The 16,895-nt window shown below is 46.1% G+C and overlaps 1 protein-coding gene across 1 annotated transcript in view; it reads right to left on the reverse strand.

Moving 5' to 3' along the window:
- Positions 1-16,895, reverse strand: part of MED13L (mediator complex subunit 13-like) — a gene marked incomplete at its 5' end in the record, with an annotated part of 94,508 nt that overhangs the window by 21,598 nt on the left and 56,015 nt on the right. Inside the window, 9 exons of the mRNA XM_010133764.1 lie at positions 1,090-1,282; positions 1,867-2,090; positions 3,658-3,837; positions 4,494-5,440; positions 7,728-7,933; positions 10,977-11,197; positions 14,638-14,737; positions 15,730-15,854; positions 16,256-16,361. Of these exons, the coding sequence (XP_010132066.1) occupies positions 1,090-1,282; positions 1,867-2,090; positions 3,658-3,837; positions 4,494-5,440; positions 7,728-7,933; positions 10,977-11,197; positions 14,638-14,737; positions 15,730-15,854; positions 16,256-16,361 (2,302 nt within the window). The remainder of the gene's footprint in view (positions 1-1,089; positions 1,283-1,866; positions 2,091-3,657; positions 3,838-4,493; positions 5,441-7,727; positions 7,934-10,976; positions 11,198-14,637; positions 14,738-15,729; positions 15,855-16,255; positions 16,362-16,895) is intronic.

A 16,895-nucleotide genomic window follows, 5' to 3' on the forward strand; every position in this document is an offset into this window, starting at 1 on the left:
CTTTAAGCTTTTTTCCAACGCCAGATCTCCAGTCCTCGAAGCGAGCTGTGTTCTGAACTGGCACACCTTTCTCAGCGCAAAGGCAGGGAGCACTTTGCAGGAAACCACTTAAAAGTTCCTGGCTATTTTTAAACAGAAGAACCGTTTGCACGTGTCAGCTGGAGCAGTTAGGTGGCCGGTGCTCTGTGCTCAGGGCCTGTCCGCTGACCAGCGCTGTCTCAGCACACCTATTTCCCATGACGTTTTGGGTGGGTCTGTGTCTTGTGCTGAGGTCCCACTTCTTGGTCATGCACACGCAACACATTACGGTGCCTCTGGATTCATTCTGGACCAGAACAACCCTGTCTCTCCCGGATGAAATCCAGGAGCCCAGGGACTCATCTGGGACCAGCCTTCTAACACTACCCCAGCAAACTTCATACCCTTCCATACACTCGGATTCCACACTCCCCTGTGAAACAAGCGCACCTGACATTAAGGTACAGAAGAACAAATGCGGCAGGTTGCCATAACCAAGAAAAAAAGAAAAGAAAAGAGGCTAATCTTCTAAAATGTGTCACTGTTTTGGGGTGGTCCAGAGGAGACCATGCCTTCAGGGTAGCGTGGCTCCAAGCGCCCGCCCCCAGCAGACTGAAGCCCCAGCCCCGGATACTGCTACTTTCTCTTCTCTTCCTTTGCAGAGTTTTAGCGAACTCGCCTCATCTAAATGCACGCTAAGCGTGAAGGCACCATGCACATCACTCTGTCACACTGGCATGATGGTCCATGTCAGTAGCACATAGACCAGATCAATTTATATGTTCGGTCTTGTGTGGAACACCTTTAAGACATACAAATGTCTTACAGCAAACTGACTTTTCTAAAGAGATAAGAATTGGCTTTTGAATCTCGACACGATCACCAGACTGATAAACAGCGACAGGACTTTCTGAAGCAGGCAAAGTTAACATGGAAGGATTAAGAAATTACGATAAAGCCTCTTACTACCTTTTTGATTCTTAAACAGATCTTAAGAAAAAGCCCCAATTCCACCTACTGCGAATGCACACAGAAAACAAAACAGCCCCGCTCGCGCCGCAGTAGACTTACCTAGGTGATGCCGGCAAACTTGCGCGTAAAGTTTGAGTCTGGAATGATTGTCGCACTCCTCAGTGCCCCAAGGCTGGTTAAACCATTCGCTCACGAGCTCGTCTGTTAGCTTTTGTGCCACAGTCTTTCCCACCCGCATAATCCCATCACGTAACACTTTGCAGATTGGTTTGTGCTGGCCAAGTCTACACATCTGGTGAGGAAAGCAGAAACGTTGTAACCCGAGTAAGTCCTGCAGACTGGTTAGTGGCGTAAACCCTCTATTACCTGCACACATCTGGTGCTGCTTAATATAAAAGTAAAAGGCTACGTTTACCTACTGCCTGCACAGCAGAACCACGGTGACACAGTGATCTTACACGGTCAGCAGTACACAGCGTGCACGCTAAGAAAGAAATTCTATTACTGAAATCTCCAGCCTAGCAATTACTAGAAAGCAACAGCTTCTTTAATCTGCTTCTTGCTCTTTAGATTTGGTTGGGCCTTCCTAAGTTAGGCTGCAACTGTACCAATACCAGCGTTACACCCTCTGCACAATACCAGTATGTGTACTGGAAAGAGCAGGTGGCAACAACTACCCCAACGGGCACAGAGAATCAGTGTCACTCAGTTAGAAACTATCCTTGGACTCTGAAAGTGCAGAAAGTCCTCAAAATGAAAAAAATCCTTATTCAAATAACTGTCACTTTAACCCCCACATATTTCTCCCAGTGAACACGCAGTAGAGCAGAAATAACACTTAAGAAGAAATAACTCAGAGTGGTTCCTCTTTCCAACCTCGTATACAGCACTCAAGTCCCTGAAGAAAGTTTTGGCTCCGTCGAGCAAGGCCTCATTTTCTGGACACACCACGATATAGGCAACGTCCCGATGGCCCCCGTATGGGTCTAACAACAGCCTCTCCCAGAACGGCAAGGAGAACGGAGAGATTGTCAGGAAGTCCTTGTCATAACCCACTAGTAAAGTCGGGATCGGAAGCGGCTCAGGGGATTCCTCAGAGCCTTCAAAGAGACAAAAAGAGAAAGTGTTAGAAGGGGTTTAACTGCAGTGGGTTCTCTGCTGTACAGAAGGGGGGTCTTGTACAGGAACACCGGCTGTCACTAGTCCCTCGCCACGCAGTGTCTCCTGGCTCTTTGACAAGTGTTGAAACAGGTATCGAGGCTCCATCACGCCTGATAAACCATGCTCTCTGGCAGTCTTTTTCCTTGGAAAAAAATCTTTCTCATACTTAAGAAATGTCATAAAATCGAAGTTCAGTCAGCCAAAGCAGAGGGAGCTGATCCAAGCGCCATTTAAACTGTCCCAGAGGTGCACTAAAACACCTTCTGGTATTGTGTAAATACCCGTATGGCCCTTCCCAAGGCTTCCTCTCCTGGTTTTACCTCGTCATAACCACAACCACATCTCACGAGTTCCTCCTCAATCTGAAGTAATAATAAAAATGCATGACATCTGCTTTGACAGTTCCTCATCCGCCTCCACCTGGTTGTGCAGAATTTCTGAGTAAGATGGTGAGGCAAACTTATTCCCAGGTAGGGAACACTGAGCAAAGCCATCAGCATCTAAAGATGGCCTCCTGCTCCTCTCTGCAGGCAGTGTCCCAGCTGAGGGGACTGCCACCCAGTTCAGCATGCCACCTCCCAGACACTGCTCAGGGGAACAAATACTGTGGAAAAATTTCAGCAGAAATAGACCCTGTAGTTTCTGCAGAATAGAATCCAACTTCAGTAAGAAGTCAACGCTCGGTAAAAAGTATCAGACCTACATCAGAGGCTCTGCTACTTACTCTATGGTAATTTTGGTTTTATTCTCTGGTGTCAATTGGCAAATCCTAACTTCAAGTTACCAACACTGGGAAAATGATTAGATTTTTATTAGATTATTCATCCTGTGAAGCACGAGAGCTTTCAACAGGTAACAAGCAGTTACCACAAGTTGTCCCCCTTGTTTACCACAAGGGAAAGCAGCAACATGTCAAATAGCAACAGGGAGCAAACCGAGCAAAGCACGATGGAAGTGCAGGAAAAACCCGACACCAGGCTGCGTCAGTTCAGCGCGAACTGCAGGTGAGAAATACATATTTACACAAATGTGCACCGTTTGTAGTTTGTGTTTTCCAGAAATGTCACTGCCAGCCCGGAGACACTTAAACTGAAACATCCTGTTACGGCTACGGGAAACCTTAGAAGCAGCAAACCTCTTTGTGGAGAAAGTGCTCCTGCTTTTTGTGCGCTCGTACAGCTCAGGAAACCCCTCTCCCCCCTGGAGACTGGGTACGATTTTAACAGCTCCTCTGCTGCTTCAGGGAGCAGCTCGCTTCAGGACTAGCCCAAACACAGCTGCAGACAGGGACTCAATTCTCACCAGTGTTTCTGCACTCTGTAAATCATCGTCAGTCTGGCAGGGTAAAACCTCCACTGTGGTACTCAAGCACGTGCTTCAAACTCCGTGTCGGGCATTTTAAAGCTGTGTGGGAGCCCACTGGTTCTAGCCTTTCTCCAGAAGAAAGTGCCCATTTCTGGAGAACTCTGCCTTCACTTTACCCGTGGGCATGTACAAAACACCTACCATAGGTGCCCCGTCCTGCCATCTTGTGGAACTGCTGCCAGGTGAGTGGTCCCTGCACATGCTGGATGTTCTCCCAGGTCCTTCCTGTCCGCTTCTTCTGGATGGCATCCTGGAGAAAGGGCTGCAGCGAGAGCAGCATGCGCACCACGTCCTGGGAGGAGAGCATGCTGATATCCAACACTGCAAACGACAGGGGAGCATCAGTCATTGTCAGTCAGAACAGGAAGAATCCTTTTGAGGTAGCAACATTTTTTGGTTTATTGTTCCTCCATGTTACCCTTCACAATGCCCAGAAAATCTGTGCAGCTCAGTTAGCTTAACGGTATTTCAAGTGGTTCCTCATGAAAACCTCACTGAAGTGAAGCGGGCACCACAGTCCCTGGCACACACCTGGCACTGTTGCCCCTGTCCAGCTCCGTTCGTAAGTCAGAGCATCTGCAGCACACAAACAGCTAACACTTGATAATAAATTCACTTTTTTCCTTGGCGGCACTTTCACGCCAAGCGTTTCTTTTCTGCTGACTGCTCATACCCTTCTCCAAAACCCAGGGCCCATAATTCTGCATTTCCCCCCAATACTTCACTTTGTTTTCCGTGTCTGCTTCAGATTTGTGAACTTCACAGACTCTCTCACAATTTAGATCACTAAGTCTAAGGATGACTGCATTACTGGTGCTTTAGAAGTCATTTGTAAAGATTTCAGAAACCTACTTCTAGAATATTTTTATGCGTATCATTTCCCACATTAAGTGGCTCGCGATAGGCAAGTTCCAAACAAATTTACAGCAGTCACAAAATATTCAAAGAAAGAAGAAGGGATCTTTTGAGAGCCATACCATTGCTGTGAGGCCAGGAGTGGACAGTGGCACTTCTGACCAGGGCTTCGTCCACTTTCCCACCGGTGGGGTTGTCCACGTACTGCCTGCCTTGCTCGAGGGCGTTGAAGCATTCCATCCAGGAGTCGTTGCTGTCTGCCTGCAGCCTGTCGTAACTCCAGTTCATGCAGGGGAGCGTCTGGCGATTATTGGAGGACATGTAATCCAAGCAGCTCAGCGACGTGAAAGGCTGCGTGTGCTGATTCTGGAGGAGGAGGAGGAGGCTCATGGGAGGTTCCTGGGTCCTTCTAGCTCCCTCTCCCATCTGAGAGATCAAGTTGCTTTGACATATCATTAGTCGTCTTTCTGCAGCTTGGCCAATGTCTGAGGTCTTGCCAAAAATATCCAGCTCATCCTCGATGAAGAGCCCGGAGTTGTAACCCAGCTTGCGGTTCATAATGGCGCTGAAGCCACAGGTGCAGCGGTACTGATCCTCGTTGGACGAATCGGGGATGTACAACCCGACATCCGCACCCTTAATGTTCATGTTACAGGCGCATATACAACAGCTGTCAAAGTTACGGTCTTTGAAGATGTTGAGCACAGAGTCTGAAAGGATCAAGGTGACGTACAGGCTGTGGGCTTCGGGGATGGGCTGGACAGTGGCTGGCTCCACAGAGTTGAGCGGTCGTGTTGTCGAAGGGGTGGACGCAGGTGAACCCTGATCTGTGCTGTCGTACTTTACAGATCCTTGCCCGCTCGCAGTACCCCCACCTCTGGGAGTCCGTGGTGTCCTGGGAGTGCGGGGGGTAGGGACAGAGAAGCGGGGAGTTGCTGGTGACGGCAGAACTCCTGCTCCACTGTTGCTGGCCGGAGCAGTACTACTGAGCGTCACTGGGGTGTTCATCTGAGGAGTGTTCATCTGAAGATAGTCTTGGTCAGCCAAGCTCCCAACACTAGGCACATTGCTGCAAGAAATACAGGAGAGAGAGTCAAACACCAGCACAAACTGCTTGGTCATGAGGCTGGTGTTGTTAACGCTTATGTTTAAATACAAGGAGATGGCAAAAAGGATTCATTGCTCCTGGAGTAAAGAACAAACACATGTTCTGCTCAGAACCTTTTACTCCTGTCTCTCAACTACATCTGTAATTCTTATCACGAGCACTGCTGTTTCTTATCAGGGAAATAAAACAGTATCAGCTCAGGCACTTAGTCCTCCTTTAAAGATTATTCCAATGGCCTAAAACTCAAATGCTCTTGAGAAGAATCTCTAGATATCAAGTTAAGGTATTAGGATACTTGTAACTCTTTTAGGGAAAAGAGAAAGAATTCTAGTTTTAAATGCAATTATCTGTGAAGAGATACATATTAGTGAAAACGAAGAACACATTTCAGAGGCCTAGGAATCTGACTTTGCTGTAGAAACCATCCCTTGGAGTGGCTGCTGGAAGTCATGCAGGAGGCACTCAGATATGCTCTTGCCTCGTGGAGGTATGTGACTGGTAACGGTACTTCTGCTGCTGCGAATGCAGATACTCCTTTAGGGTTGCGCAGTCTGCAGCACAAGGTGACACATCCCATTACAAACGCAGTCCAGTAAAGCTCAGAGTCCTATTTTGGGGTCACTTCCTGTCATGACTGGCTTTTATTATTCTGGTTTTGTCATTTTCTGCCAAATTCAAGTCACCAAAGAACAGTTTGTACGTTTCCATAAGATCTGTCTCCTCTTTGGAATGACTCATATCAAGAAACAGGTAATAATAGGGGCCAATCAAAAGGGTAAGATCTTAACTTTTCCCTTTCCAGGTTGCTAATAAGCTGCTCCTGTTTCTTGACACGTTCGTGACACACTGGGCAAGGACAAAGTGTAAGAACTCAGGGAATCTCTTGGTAAAGGAGAGGAAACAGGTTTTGCTTTCCGTGTTTCCCGTTTCTGTTCTGATTGTGTGTTTTCTGTGTTATTTAGGAGCACTGTTTTCAGGCTCACATATCACTAGTGACCTGAAGAGGAAATCAGTGAAGACCTTATTCCACAGCATCATTTTATTACCTTGGACTACAGGATGTCCCACTCGGAGCAAGAGAGAAAAAAACCAGGAACAAAGGTTTGAGGGAGTTCTGAACCCGAAGTACACTGAACGCCCCAGACTAGTAAGAAAAGGTGACCTAGAAACCTTGACTGGCAATCAGCGCTCCGTCAGAAGCCTGCAGTAATCATCTTCCCTCTAATTGGATTACACTGAAAATGAAAGGGTTTTTTTTCCTCCCAACAAATACCTGAAATTAATAACGGGCTCAGGCCTGGTGAATCAGTTAGTATTATGAAAACAACGAGAATTAAATTGATCCCTAGGTACTGTTCAAGGGTTTACAGCTTCTTTTTTGCAATTCTTTTGAGAACACTGAAGGATCCATTGGAGCTGGAAAAGAACTGATTTAAAGGATTTACAGATGATTTACAGATATGGGCTGCTTCCTCTAGAAACGAACACAGGGCAACAGGAGACCCTCATGCCTTTCAAGAGGTTTTATTAATTTAACAGTGCCAATTCTGATAGCTTTAAAAAATCTCCATAACCTTGCTAATTTCTGAGAGTCGAGTCGGGAATACAGGCTTTTAAATGTAATAGCAGTCGTCACTTATAGGTCTCAGCACTCTCATAGTCGGCACCTTCAGGAAGCATTTAGGAAGGAGAGGAGAGCATGCATCCGATCAGCATCTGTCTGAGTGCAGCTCCATCTGGGAGAGCTCACAGGAGAACACGGAGAAGAGCTGTCACAGGTCCAGGCAAAATTTTAAGGGCCCTCAGAAAGCATCAGGGTCCCAGGTCATCACACTGACTGGAGAGGTACGAACAGGAGCCTAACTGCAGGCTGGAGAACTGGACACTGGAACGGGGCACGGGGACGCGAGAGGTGAAGAGCCTTCGTTTCCTTCCCTAACACTTCTGCCTGGTGTTGAACTGCAGTGTTTTATGGTATCAGAAACTGCAATTAATTCAAGTACATGTTCCTGTTCTTTTAAAAGCACTAAGAGTGCAGCGGACACAAATCGTAACACCACCGAGTTCCGAGGGCTGCTCTTCCTACTGCCAGCACATTTTTGATCTCAGACAATGAATTCAAAAGGTTTAAAATACATTTGCAGGTTCTGGTGGGCAGTAAAACACTGTTAATATATGCAAACATTTTAATTAACGAGCCATTTTAGGAAATTAGTTGTCACGCCCATACCTACACAGCTGTACTTACTTGTAGCCATCTCTAATGAAAGTGGCTGCAGGCGGCAAAGGAAGTTGTTCAATTTTAGGAGGAACAGCCCAGGAAGGCCTGAAAATGCAGGCATCTGGTATCTTCAGAGGTAGGAGGCACTGGCTTGGCAGGATCTTCAGCGGAGCAAATACAGAGGAGCCCACAAAAGGTTGAAATGACGGAACTTTGTGCACGTATGAAAAATCCTGTAACATCCAAGTGACATTGTTTACAAGAGCATGGCGCGGTTGTTCTTTATAGTTAGATATTTATTCTTAATTAAAACCCATTGTGCTGTTTGAACCCTCTACAAGTGCATTTTTTCCAAATTTAAGTACGCTTATTCATTCTACAAAACATTCCAGAGCAGTGCCCTGGAGGAAACTCAGCTGAGGCCCCTGGTTACACTGAGATGCTGTACCCCCGCAATGGCAGGAGATGTCACCGTTAGACTGGACTCATTTAAGGTAAGCTCTGTCTGCACAGGGAGCAGCGCACTGTGCAATTTTCATACTACCAAACTTTAAGCACCTAATTTAGGCACTTAAAAGATTAATCTTTGCAAGGTTTCTATACTGACAGCAGAGAGAGAGGCCAACTCGCAGGGTGAAGAAACCTTAGGTGCCTTAAGTCAGCCTCAGAGTAATAATGATGGGGATTAATATGATCCAACTAGTAACACATGCCAAATATTAAATATAAATATATCAACTATCCAGGGAACATCATGGAAATAAACTGAAGTCCAGGCATTGTCAGTCATGTTTGTTTGCAGAGGATGATGACAAGAACTTCAGGCAGAGTTTCTAGGGCTATTCCCAGTTTCTTTCGGAAGACAAGCGCTAGTCCTTCTGAGGCACTACTGCAAAGTGCAGGTCAGCATTCAGAGAGGAACAGTAGTCTCTCTCGATGTCAGTATTCAGCATCTCATTAGATCTTTGCTTCCCTCGCACGCTGCAAAGCGCTGAGATGAGCGATGTGTGCATTCCTATCTTCAGCGGCTGAGCACTCAGCACAAGAAATCTCCTCGCAGGTTCTCAACGTGATGAGCAATGGCGGGGGGCGCTTGCTTCCCCACTGGTGTGTATGAGCAGGCGGGACACACTTAAAAGCAAGTAGACTGTGCTGTTGGAAATGTCATCAGGCGGAATTGAAATATGTATTTTAATGCTCCTAAAATGGTTGTGAGGGAGATTAAAATATCTTCAGTATCAATGACGTCCTATGAACTGTTCCCACTCAAAAAACCTTCCGCTCAACACATTCCAATACAGATTTTTTTCCCAGGCCCGAATTATCCTAGTCTTAAGCAAATAGTTCACTGCACAAACAGAAGAAACCAACCAGCTGGGGCTGTGGCAAGGCAAAGTCTTACAAACCTTGTTAAAAACGTATTTCGAACTTCTGTAATGGTATAAAGCTTGGGGGATACACAAGCTAGAGAAGGCAAAGGGGCAGCTGCGCTTCAGCAGAGCCTCTGAGAAGATCCCTTTCTCATCACGCCTTCGTGTTACAAAGTCAGGACAGAAGGAAGAAAAGATCTGGCACTAGCGAAGCAGACTTGTGACATGTGCCTCGTGTTCAGGTGGTTCGCTGGATTCACGAGGGGCTCACTGATGACCACCTCCCTTCCCCTCTGCCAGGTCTCTCTCAACACAACCGTCTGTAAAAGCCCTCTAGCAGCTCAGCCCCGCTGCGGCTCTCAGCTTCCCTGGGAGCTGGAAACTCCTGGCTCTGACTGGGCACGCTTCATCACAATCTGGGGACATAACCTCTGAGCGCCACAAGCTCTTTTGCTTCCTCCTGTCCCAGGGACAAAGCTGAGAGCTGTTATGGAGAGAGTCACCCTGTGGCTGGCCTGTGCTTTTCTCCCAGCCTGCCTAAGGTACACTGTAATGCCATGCAGGAACATTTACTAACTCATTCCTGACCGCATCATGTCTACTAAGATCAACTGATGTATCAGTATCTCTCAGCGGTGGAGAGCCACTTCTTGCCCAAGTGCTCTGCCTTGCCCTGTACCGCTCCCTTGTAGTAGCACAGATGTGTGAAGATAAGCCTTTGTTTCATTCCCAGGCTCACAGGAGCGCCCAGTGTGAGGGAGGGAGGTGGTGCTGGGGAGAGGAAGGGCTGTGGCAGATTAGGGACAGGGAAGAATTAGGGTACAAAACCAGGGCTTGGGGACTACCAGGGAGACAGAGTTGCTGTGTGTCTCCCTTTTAATTACCTGCGTTCAAATGAGCTTGCTGCAGAAGGTGATGTGTATCTCTACAGGGAAAAGTGTGTTTTTAAATAAAACCCCCGCAGGCTATGCGCATGGAAATATGGTAACGATAACTCCTGACGGCAGTGACAAAACCTGGCCCAGAAGGTTAAGTAATGCAGCACACACAAGCAGGCAGAATGATTTTATCCCACCTCTTAGCCTGTGCTAGAGATGGCACAATGAAGTACAAACCAATGTGCACTCGGTGCTTATGTTAAGTCTTTTATGCGATGCTATGGAAGAATGGACACATCTCTGTATGCAGCGTCAGGGCGGTGAGTACCAGCACCCAGCAGTGGAGTCCCCAGTTACAACAGTTCGTTACTCAGATACACTATAGGGCTCAATATAGGAGTAACTATGTGACATTACCTGACCTGTGTTATACAGAAAGTCAGATAAGAATGGTCCCATCTGGCCTTAACACTTGTGAAGTAACATCAGCTGAAGAAGAAACAGAGCGAGTTCAACCCCTGGGCTTTCTCAGAGACTTTCAACCCTAACCAAAAAAGGCAACATTTCAGAGAGAAACAGGCAGCCCTTCACATGCATGACTTTATCCGAGCTGCCTCCCCAGGGACCGGCAGCAAGGAGGGGCTATACATAAAAGGTGCTACAGAAAACTTATCTGAAAGAAATCATTGCACAGCTACTTATCACCAGGGTGATGTTCTCCCATACAGACAGACTCTTTCATTAGGCACAGGGCTCATTTCACACACAAGACCTTTCGTTTCCTGAGAACACCCAAAACCATTACCAGCACAAAATTATGAGAAGAAAAATACCTACAGTCCAAATCAGGGCAACAATTAAAAAGTGCTTTTACCAGAGAAGAACGTTTTTTCCAGCTACAGCCTGATCTGTACTTTATATGGATCCAGCTGTTAGTCTGCTACACACACACTGTACACGTGACTTGTTATAGAAATCACAACCTGCACAGGTGACATTATAAAAATACCACATCTTTAGCATGTTACCTTAATTTCTTCAGGTTTAGGGCTACCTAACCCATCTTCCACCTCCATTTTGAACTCAGCAAGCTGTGTTGGAACCATGTTGACCATAGGACTCTCCATCATTCCCAAGGTAGTCGCAGTCTCTGAACTTATTCCATCTTTGTAACTCATCACTGGGGAGAAGGCGGGGTGTTGTTCTAAAGAAGGTGGTGTTGGGAACATCCTTTGGAGATCTGCCACAGCTAATCAGGATGAAATAATGCACTGTTAATCACTAAAATACAAGATTCTGGGGTAAATCTAATAAAACAAAGGGCTCTGACTCAATCTGAGCTCTTATTTCATCCACTGAAACCTAGCAAAGATTCTGCAGAGTTCTGACACCCGTATAAATCTAGATGAAAAGTTAATTCCTAGGGACGCTTTACAGCTTATTGTTCAGCAGAAACAACAACCTGGTAGATATGCAGAGTCTATGTACCATTATAACAGAAACAAAACCATAGTTCATAACAGAAGAGATTAACCGACGTGAACGCAAATGTCACCCCAGCGTGTTTTCTTCCCTTCCTTAGGGCTGACGACGAGCCCTGAACCAGGAGCCTTTGGAGATTAGCGAGCCCTCAGCTGTGTTTTCCCCCAACATACTGCCACTGTCGTCTCCTTTGGTCCACAGCTCCTGAAGAGAAGACCGTGGCTAACACCAACACAGGCCATGCTGCTGAAGAACCCGACTGCCAGCCATCCTGAAGGGGCAAGTGTCATGGAAGCCATGACATTATAATTTCGCATCATAAGACATTAAACCAGGAAAAACCCTTCGTTAGTCCTCAGTAAATGAACGTAATCTAATCATCCATTGTTTATTTTTCTTCTTTAAGCAATAACCAGACAACCTCAACAGCAATGATTTATAAATTGTAATGCAATCAAACAAAAACGGAAAAAGATCAAGATCTTGTATTTTCTCCCCAGCTACACTCTTTTCTCTTCCGGCTACCAGCTTCCATATTTATTTTGCTTAAAATCCAAAATACATGCTGTCTCTTCCTGACCTCATCAGGACAGGTATTCTCTGGACACAACCAGCACTGGTGAGATACTCAACCGGGAGAAGGGTAAAATCCCACAGGTGTCTCCTCTAAAACACTTTTTCTGATAGACTAAAGCCCGACTCCATCTCCCTTCTTAGACGTACATTCAACCCCAGCTGGTGGGACACACGGACGTGGCTGCATTCAGTAACTTTGCAGCCTAAAGATGATGCAACTTTCACCAGTAAATACAGGTGGATTTCTGACACTGCGTCATGGAAATCCAGACCAGTGACACATGGTACTACTCTCAAAAACTAACGGAAAGGACAGAAATAAGCGATGGAATTAAAATTACATAGAGTGAATACCTTCACTAACAGCACAGTTTCTAGGATGCTGCAACCTCAAGATGCGTCTCTGCTCTGCCCTAACAGGGTCAAAACCTGAGTTCTGTTCTCTGGAGCACAGAGATGAGGCAGCACGTCTATTGAATTCTCTAGACTTCAGGCAGCTGAAGTCCTCTCAACATGGAGTTCTGTTGGTAGTAACAGTCAAAGCAGAACCCAAAGTCTTGCACAACCTGCAGTAGAGTAGATAACGGGCTAGGAATTATTGCAACTCGGTTATTTTCCCCTTTCTCAGTCTTGGAATTTAAAAGACCGTAGTCTTGTCCTGATACAGGATAAATTAATGTTGAAAACAGCATCAGTAGAATGAAAAAACTGTTTTCCACCCAATGCTAGTATGAAATACAACCTTCAGGATGCAGCTGGATCAGCCACTGCCTCTGTGTTTCAGCAGAGAAACCTGCTTCAGAATTTGGAGAAAGGGAGACAGGACGGAGGCGAACATCAGGGGCGGCCAGTAGGACTTTACGATGCTGTACAAGGCATTTCGCTTCCCTGCAGATACTCTTACGCCCCGACAGCTACGAACCAGAGCGGAGTGGATCTATTTAACTGATGTCATACACCTCTACAGTGTATCATCTTCTCACACTCAAGCTTGCTCTAGTTAGCAAAATTCTGCAGTGCAGATTCATAAAAAAGTTTAATTACAAAAAATCCCCCAACCCGACAGCAACAGGCTAACTATCGTTATTCATTCGCATGTGTGTCATGCTTGAAAAAGCTTTGCATATTTTAAAAAGCTATGGATCAACTAAACCTGTCAAAATCCCATCTCCGTGTACTTCAGACTCCTGCCTTTCAGTAAATCAGCACAGCTTTTATGGGTCCATAAAACTCTGACTCATCTCCCTCAGACTGGTTTTTTTCTTTTCCTCAATTTGTTCTCGTTACTGGCTGAAGTTAATGAGAAGGCATTAAAGAACGATTTGCAGAGAGATTTGATTTCTGCTTACAGCGGCCACAAAAATCAAACATTCTGCTTCCTCACCACTAAGTCATTTGTAATCCATAATTAGATTGGTTTGTATTATGCCAAAAATTCTCACCTTTCTCCTCTCACACACACATTTCTCTCTCAAGAGAAATGCCACCTATATAAATACAATCACAGAACTGTTTGGGTTGGAAAAGCCCTTTTTAAGCTACTTGAGTGCCCCCATTCCCCAGCACCGCCAGGTCCCCACTGCCCCCTGTCCCTCAGCAGCACCTCCACACGGCTGGGAAACCCCTCCAGGGATGGGGACTCCACCACTGCCCTGGGCAGCCTGCGACACGCCTGCACAAGCCCAGCGGGACAGAGATTGTTCCTCAGGGACAACCTCAACCTCCCCTGGCACAACTGGAGGCCGGTTCCTCTCGTCCTGTCACTTGTTCCTGGGGAGAAGAGACCGACCCCCTCCTCGCTCCAACCTACTGTCAGGTGCAAGAAATACAAGAAAGCCCGTGTGTATCTCAGGGAGTAAAAGTTATCAGTTGCAGTAGCTCTTGGCACAGCCCTTACAAAAACGCCCTACTGCCTTCATCTGCATTTCATACATTTTCAGCACACTAAATTAAATTCCTATGTTTCCTGCACTCCTACAAGCTTCCTTGTCCATGTGTAGTGCCTGCACAAGCATCACTTCCACCATCACCATCTGTAAAAGGTCTACAACGTGCCTTCAGTTAGAACCCAGCTCTTCCAGATGTGGAAGTGCATGATTAAAATTGATTAAACCCTGAAGGTGATTTTAGTCTGAATTTGTCCAATGCTGAATGCAATTTTCTTCCAAGACAGGTTGTACTGTAATGGCCAATTGGTAAGTCACAGCTTAAATTAAAGAATTTAGAATTCTTTAATTCTTTAACAAGAAGGATGATTTATACCTAAAGAGGAGTACGGTAACGGGAAGTGACTAACGGAGATTCAATACCATATTGAGAACAGAGGGGAGAGCTTCTAAACGGAGCTTTGTAACACGTCCCTCCTGCACCTCCAGTCTAAGAAAATCACGTCAAAACAAGAGCACCTCCACTCTCAGCAGGCCCCTTAAAACATGTCTGTATTACCATCCATATTTTCATCAACATCTGCTTATCCTCTTTTAATACCGGCATCTGGTAATCACAGAACAAAGGCAGTCACACCACCTCTTGCTCCTGACAAAGTGACATTAAAGCCTCCGGCAGGAAGGCAGGAGAGCGGCCGTAAGGAGAGTTTAACTGTCAGAGTGGTGACCGGGTGCTGCTACTTACTTGGTGGGTAAGGTACTGCTGTTCTACCATCCTTCCCTACAGGGCGCTCCTCAGAGCCTACTGTGGGCATTTTTGAGGACCGAAGAGCCGGTGATACATCCTAAAAGCAGAATAAACACATACCATATTAAAAAATACACAAAATATTAAAATTCATACGCTGTTAAAAAAATTCTGAAAAATATCTAAATGAGAAAGAAAAAAGTGTTCTCTTCTACCCTCCCATCCACTTCCCCCAAGAGCCTGGATTTCTTTTTCCTCTCTCAACACTAAACCAAAACAAAGTCTCTGAAATACCTGCCTGTCTACACACCCCCCCACAGAGTCACGTACATACAGGCAAATGTATCTATATACCCACAAACCACACACCGAGCCCGAGATGAGTGTGACCGATCTGCTTGCATCTGTGGTTGGACTGCTCTAAGGTGACAATGCGGACACGACAGCGCGAGGGAGATCACAGACAGGCTCTGCAGGGCAGCTCAACACACCCAGGTTTAAAATAGGAAGAACATTAGGTCTGTGCAGGACAACACCACAGAAGAAGGTCTTTTTTTATTCTGCCAGAACTGTCCTCTAGTGGATTTGCGTATTACCCGTGACATCTTCGGTGCAGTTTGTGTGAAACCAATCCCCAGTTAAGGACATGAGGTTATCTGTCCATCGCTCTCAAACAAACCCCAAAAGCTGAGGACACGGAGCTGGGTGTAAAGCGCTGGTAAAGCAGCTGCATGGCTTTAGCCGTGCAAGTGTTCTCCCAGCCTGCCCGTGCGGCGGCTGTACAGCAGGTTACTCCACACAGGGTCCCCTCGTGACTGTCAGGGGACACGAGCTTTGCTGTCACCTGAGAGGTCTCCCAATACTCCTGAACTACATCCTGAACCACAGCAATGACTCCTCTCTCTGCTGGATCTCCCGAAAGGACAACTCGCTTTGCCAGCAGTTCTTCCTGGTTAAAATCCAAGCCCACCGACCCAGAAACTCTATCCTATCTACGCGGGATAATCATTCCTCCCGAGGATTCCATCCTCCTCCTCTTCTTTGGCCACTGTTTAAGTCTACAAAATACTTAGTGCCACGAAGACTTACACCGAGCTCATCTTCATCTGAATTATCAAAGATATTATCTAGATCATGAAGTGATGGAGCCAGATCCGTCACCTGTGTGAGGCTACCAGAGCCAACTCGGCCTGCAGCGTTGTCCTGCCGGGTATCTGTCAAAAGGAAGTGAAAACCTCATGAGAAATGGAAGCAAAGTTCAAAACTTGGGCACAACTGTGCCTTTCTCACTTTTACTTCTCACTCTGAAGAGGGGACAAGCATGGATCACTGAGGCCCCTTTTCTATCGCGGAGCCTAGAAAAAGCCTTGCAGCCAGGTTTTAAGCAAGCACCAAAGAGGAAACAACGAAGGTAGCTGCTGCTCAATTTTAATATTCTAAAATACTTTGGTTGTTATGAACAGGACAAGCAGAACCAAGATTTTCCGGCCTCAGGTGCTGTCTATAGCTCTCACGCCACAATAAGATGTTCAGTATATGATTTCTCTTTTCAGATGTTAATGCGTAACTTTGGGTATTTTTGCTTTGCAGGACAAATTAAATTGCTTTTACTCACCAGTCTTAGGAGCAGAACTGAAAATAGACATGGCATCTTTTCCATCAGGGACTGGTGTAGAATGACCCACGGTGGGGATTTCCTTGGTACCAATTCCATCTTCTGACTACACAAAAAATCCAAGAGTTTGAGATAGGTATGAATGTAAGCTATGTAAGAACAGCTGTTTCCTATGCCAAGCCAAACTCAGGACTCTGGATTACGTGCTTTGAGAAGAGGGAAAAAAACTTAAGAAGGGAAAAGAACACAGTTGTCTGCTGTTCTTTATTAATGTATCAAGACAACCATGAAGTAACATCGCGTATCGTTTGCAAAGGATTCCATAGACACTAGTTAACTTCGACGGCCAGCACAGATTATCAGCCGCCTCCGTTTCCCCAGCAAACGCATCCTCTACCATTCTAAGTGTGTGGGTTATACGCCCAAGAACGAAGGAGCGAGTAGCTAGACAATAAACAGCCCCGTAACGGATGAGATAGGTCAGAAGTATCACGCACACAGGGCAGGTGATGACCAAAGGACGGTGATCCAGTTGTTCTCCCTCACATGTGCAAGAGCACCTCAAAGGAAATGCTCAAACCAAATCCTCTCAGCAGAAGGCTACGCTAATTTCACCCAAGGGAACTAAAACAAACATAGG

Source organism: Buceros rhinoceros, unplaced genomic scaffold (assembly GCF_000710305.1).
Source record: "Buceros rhinoceros silvestris isolate BGI_N320 unplaced genomic scaffold, ASM71030v1 scaffold11173, whole genome shotgun sequence".
Lineage (NCBI taxonomy): Eukaryota > Metazoa > Chordata > Aves > Bucerotiformes > Bucerotidae > Buceros > Buceros rhinoceros.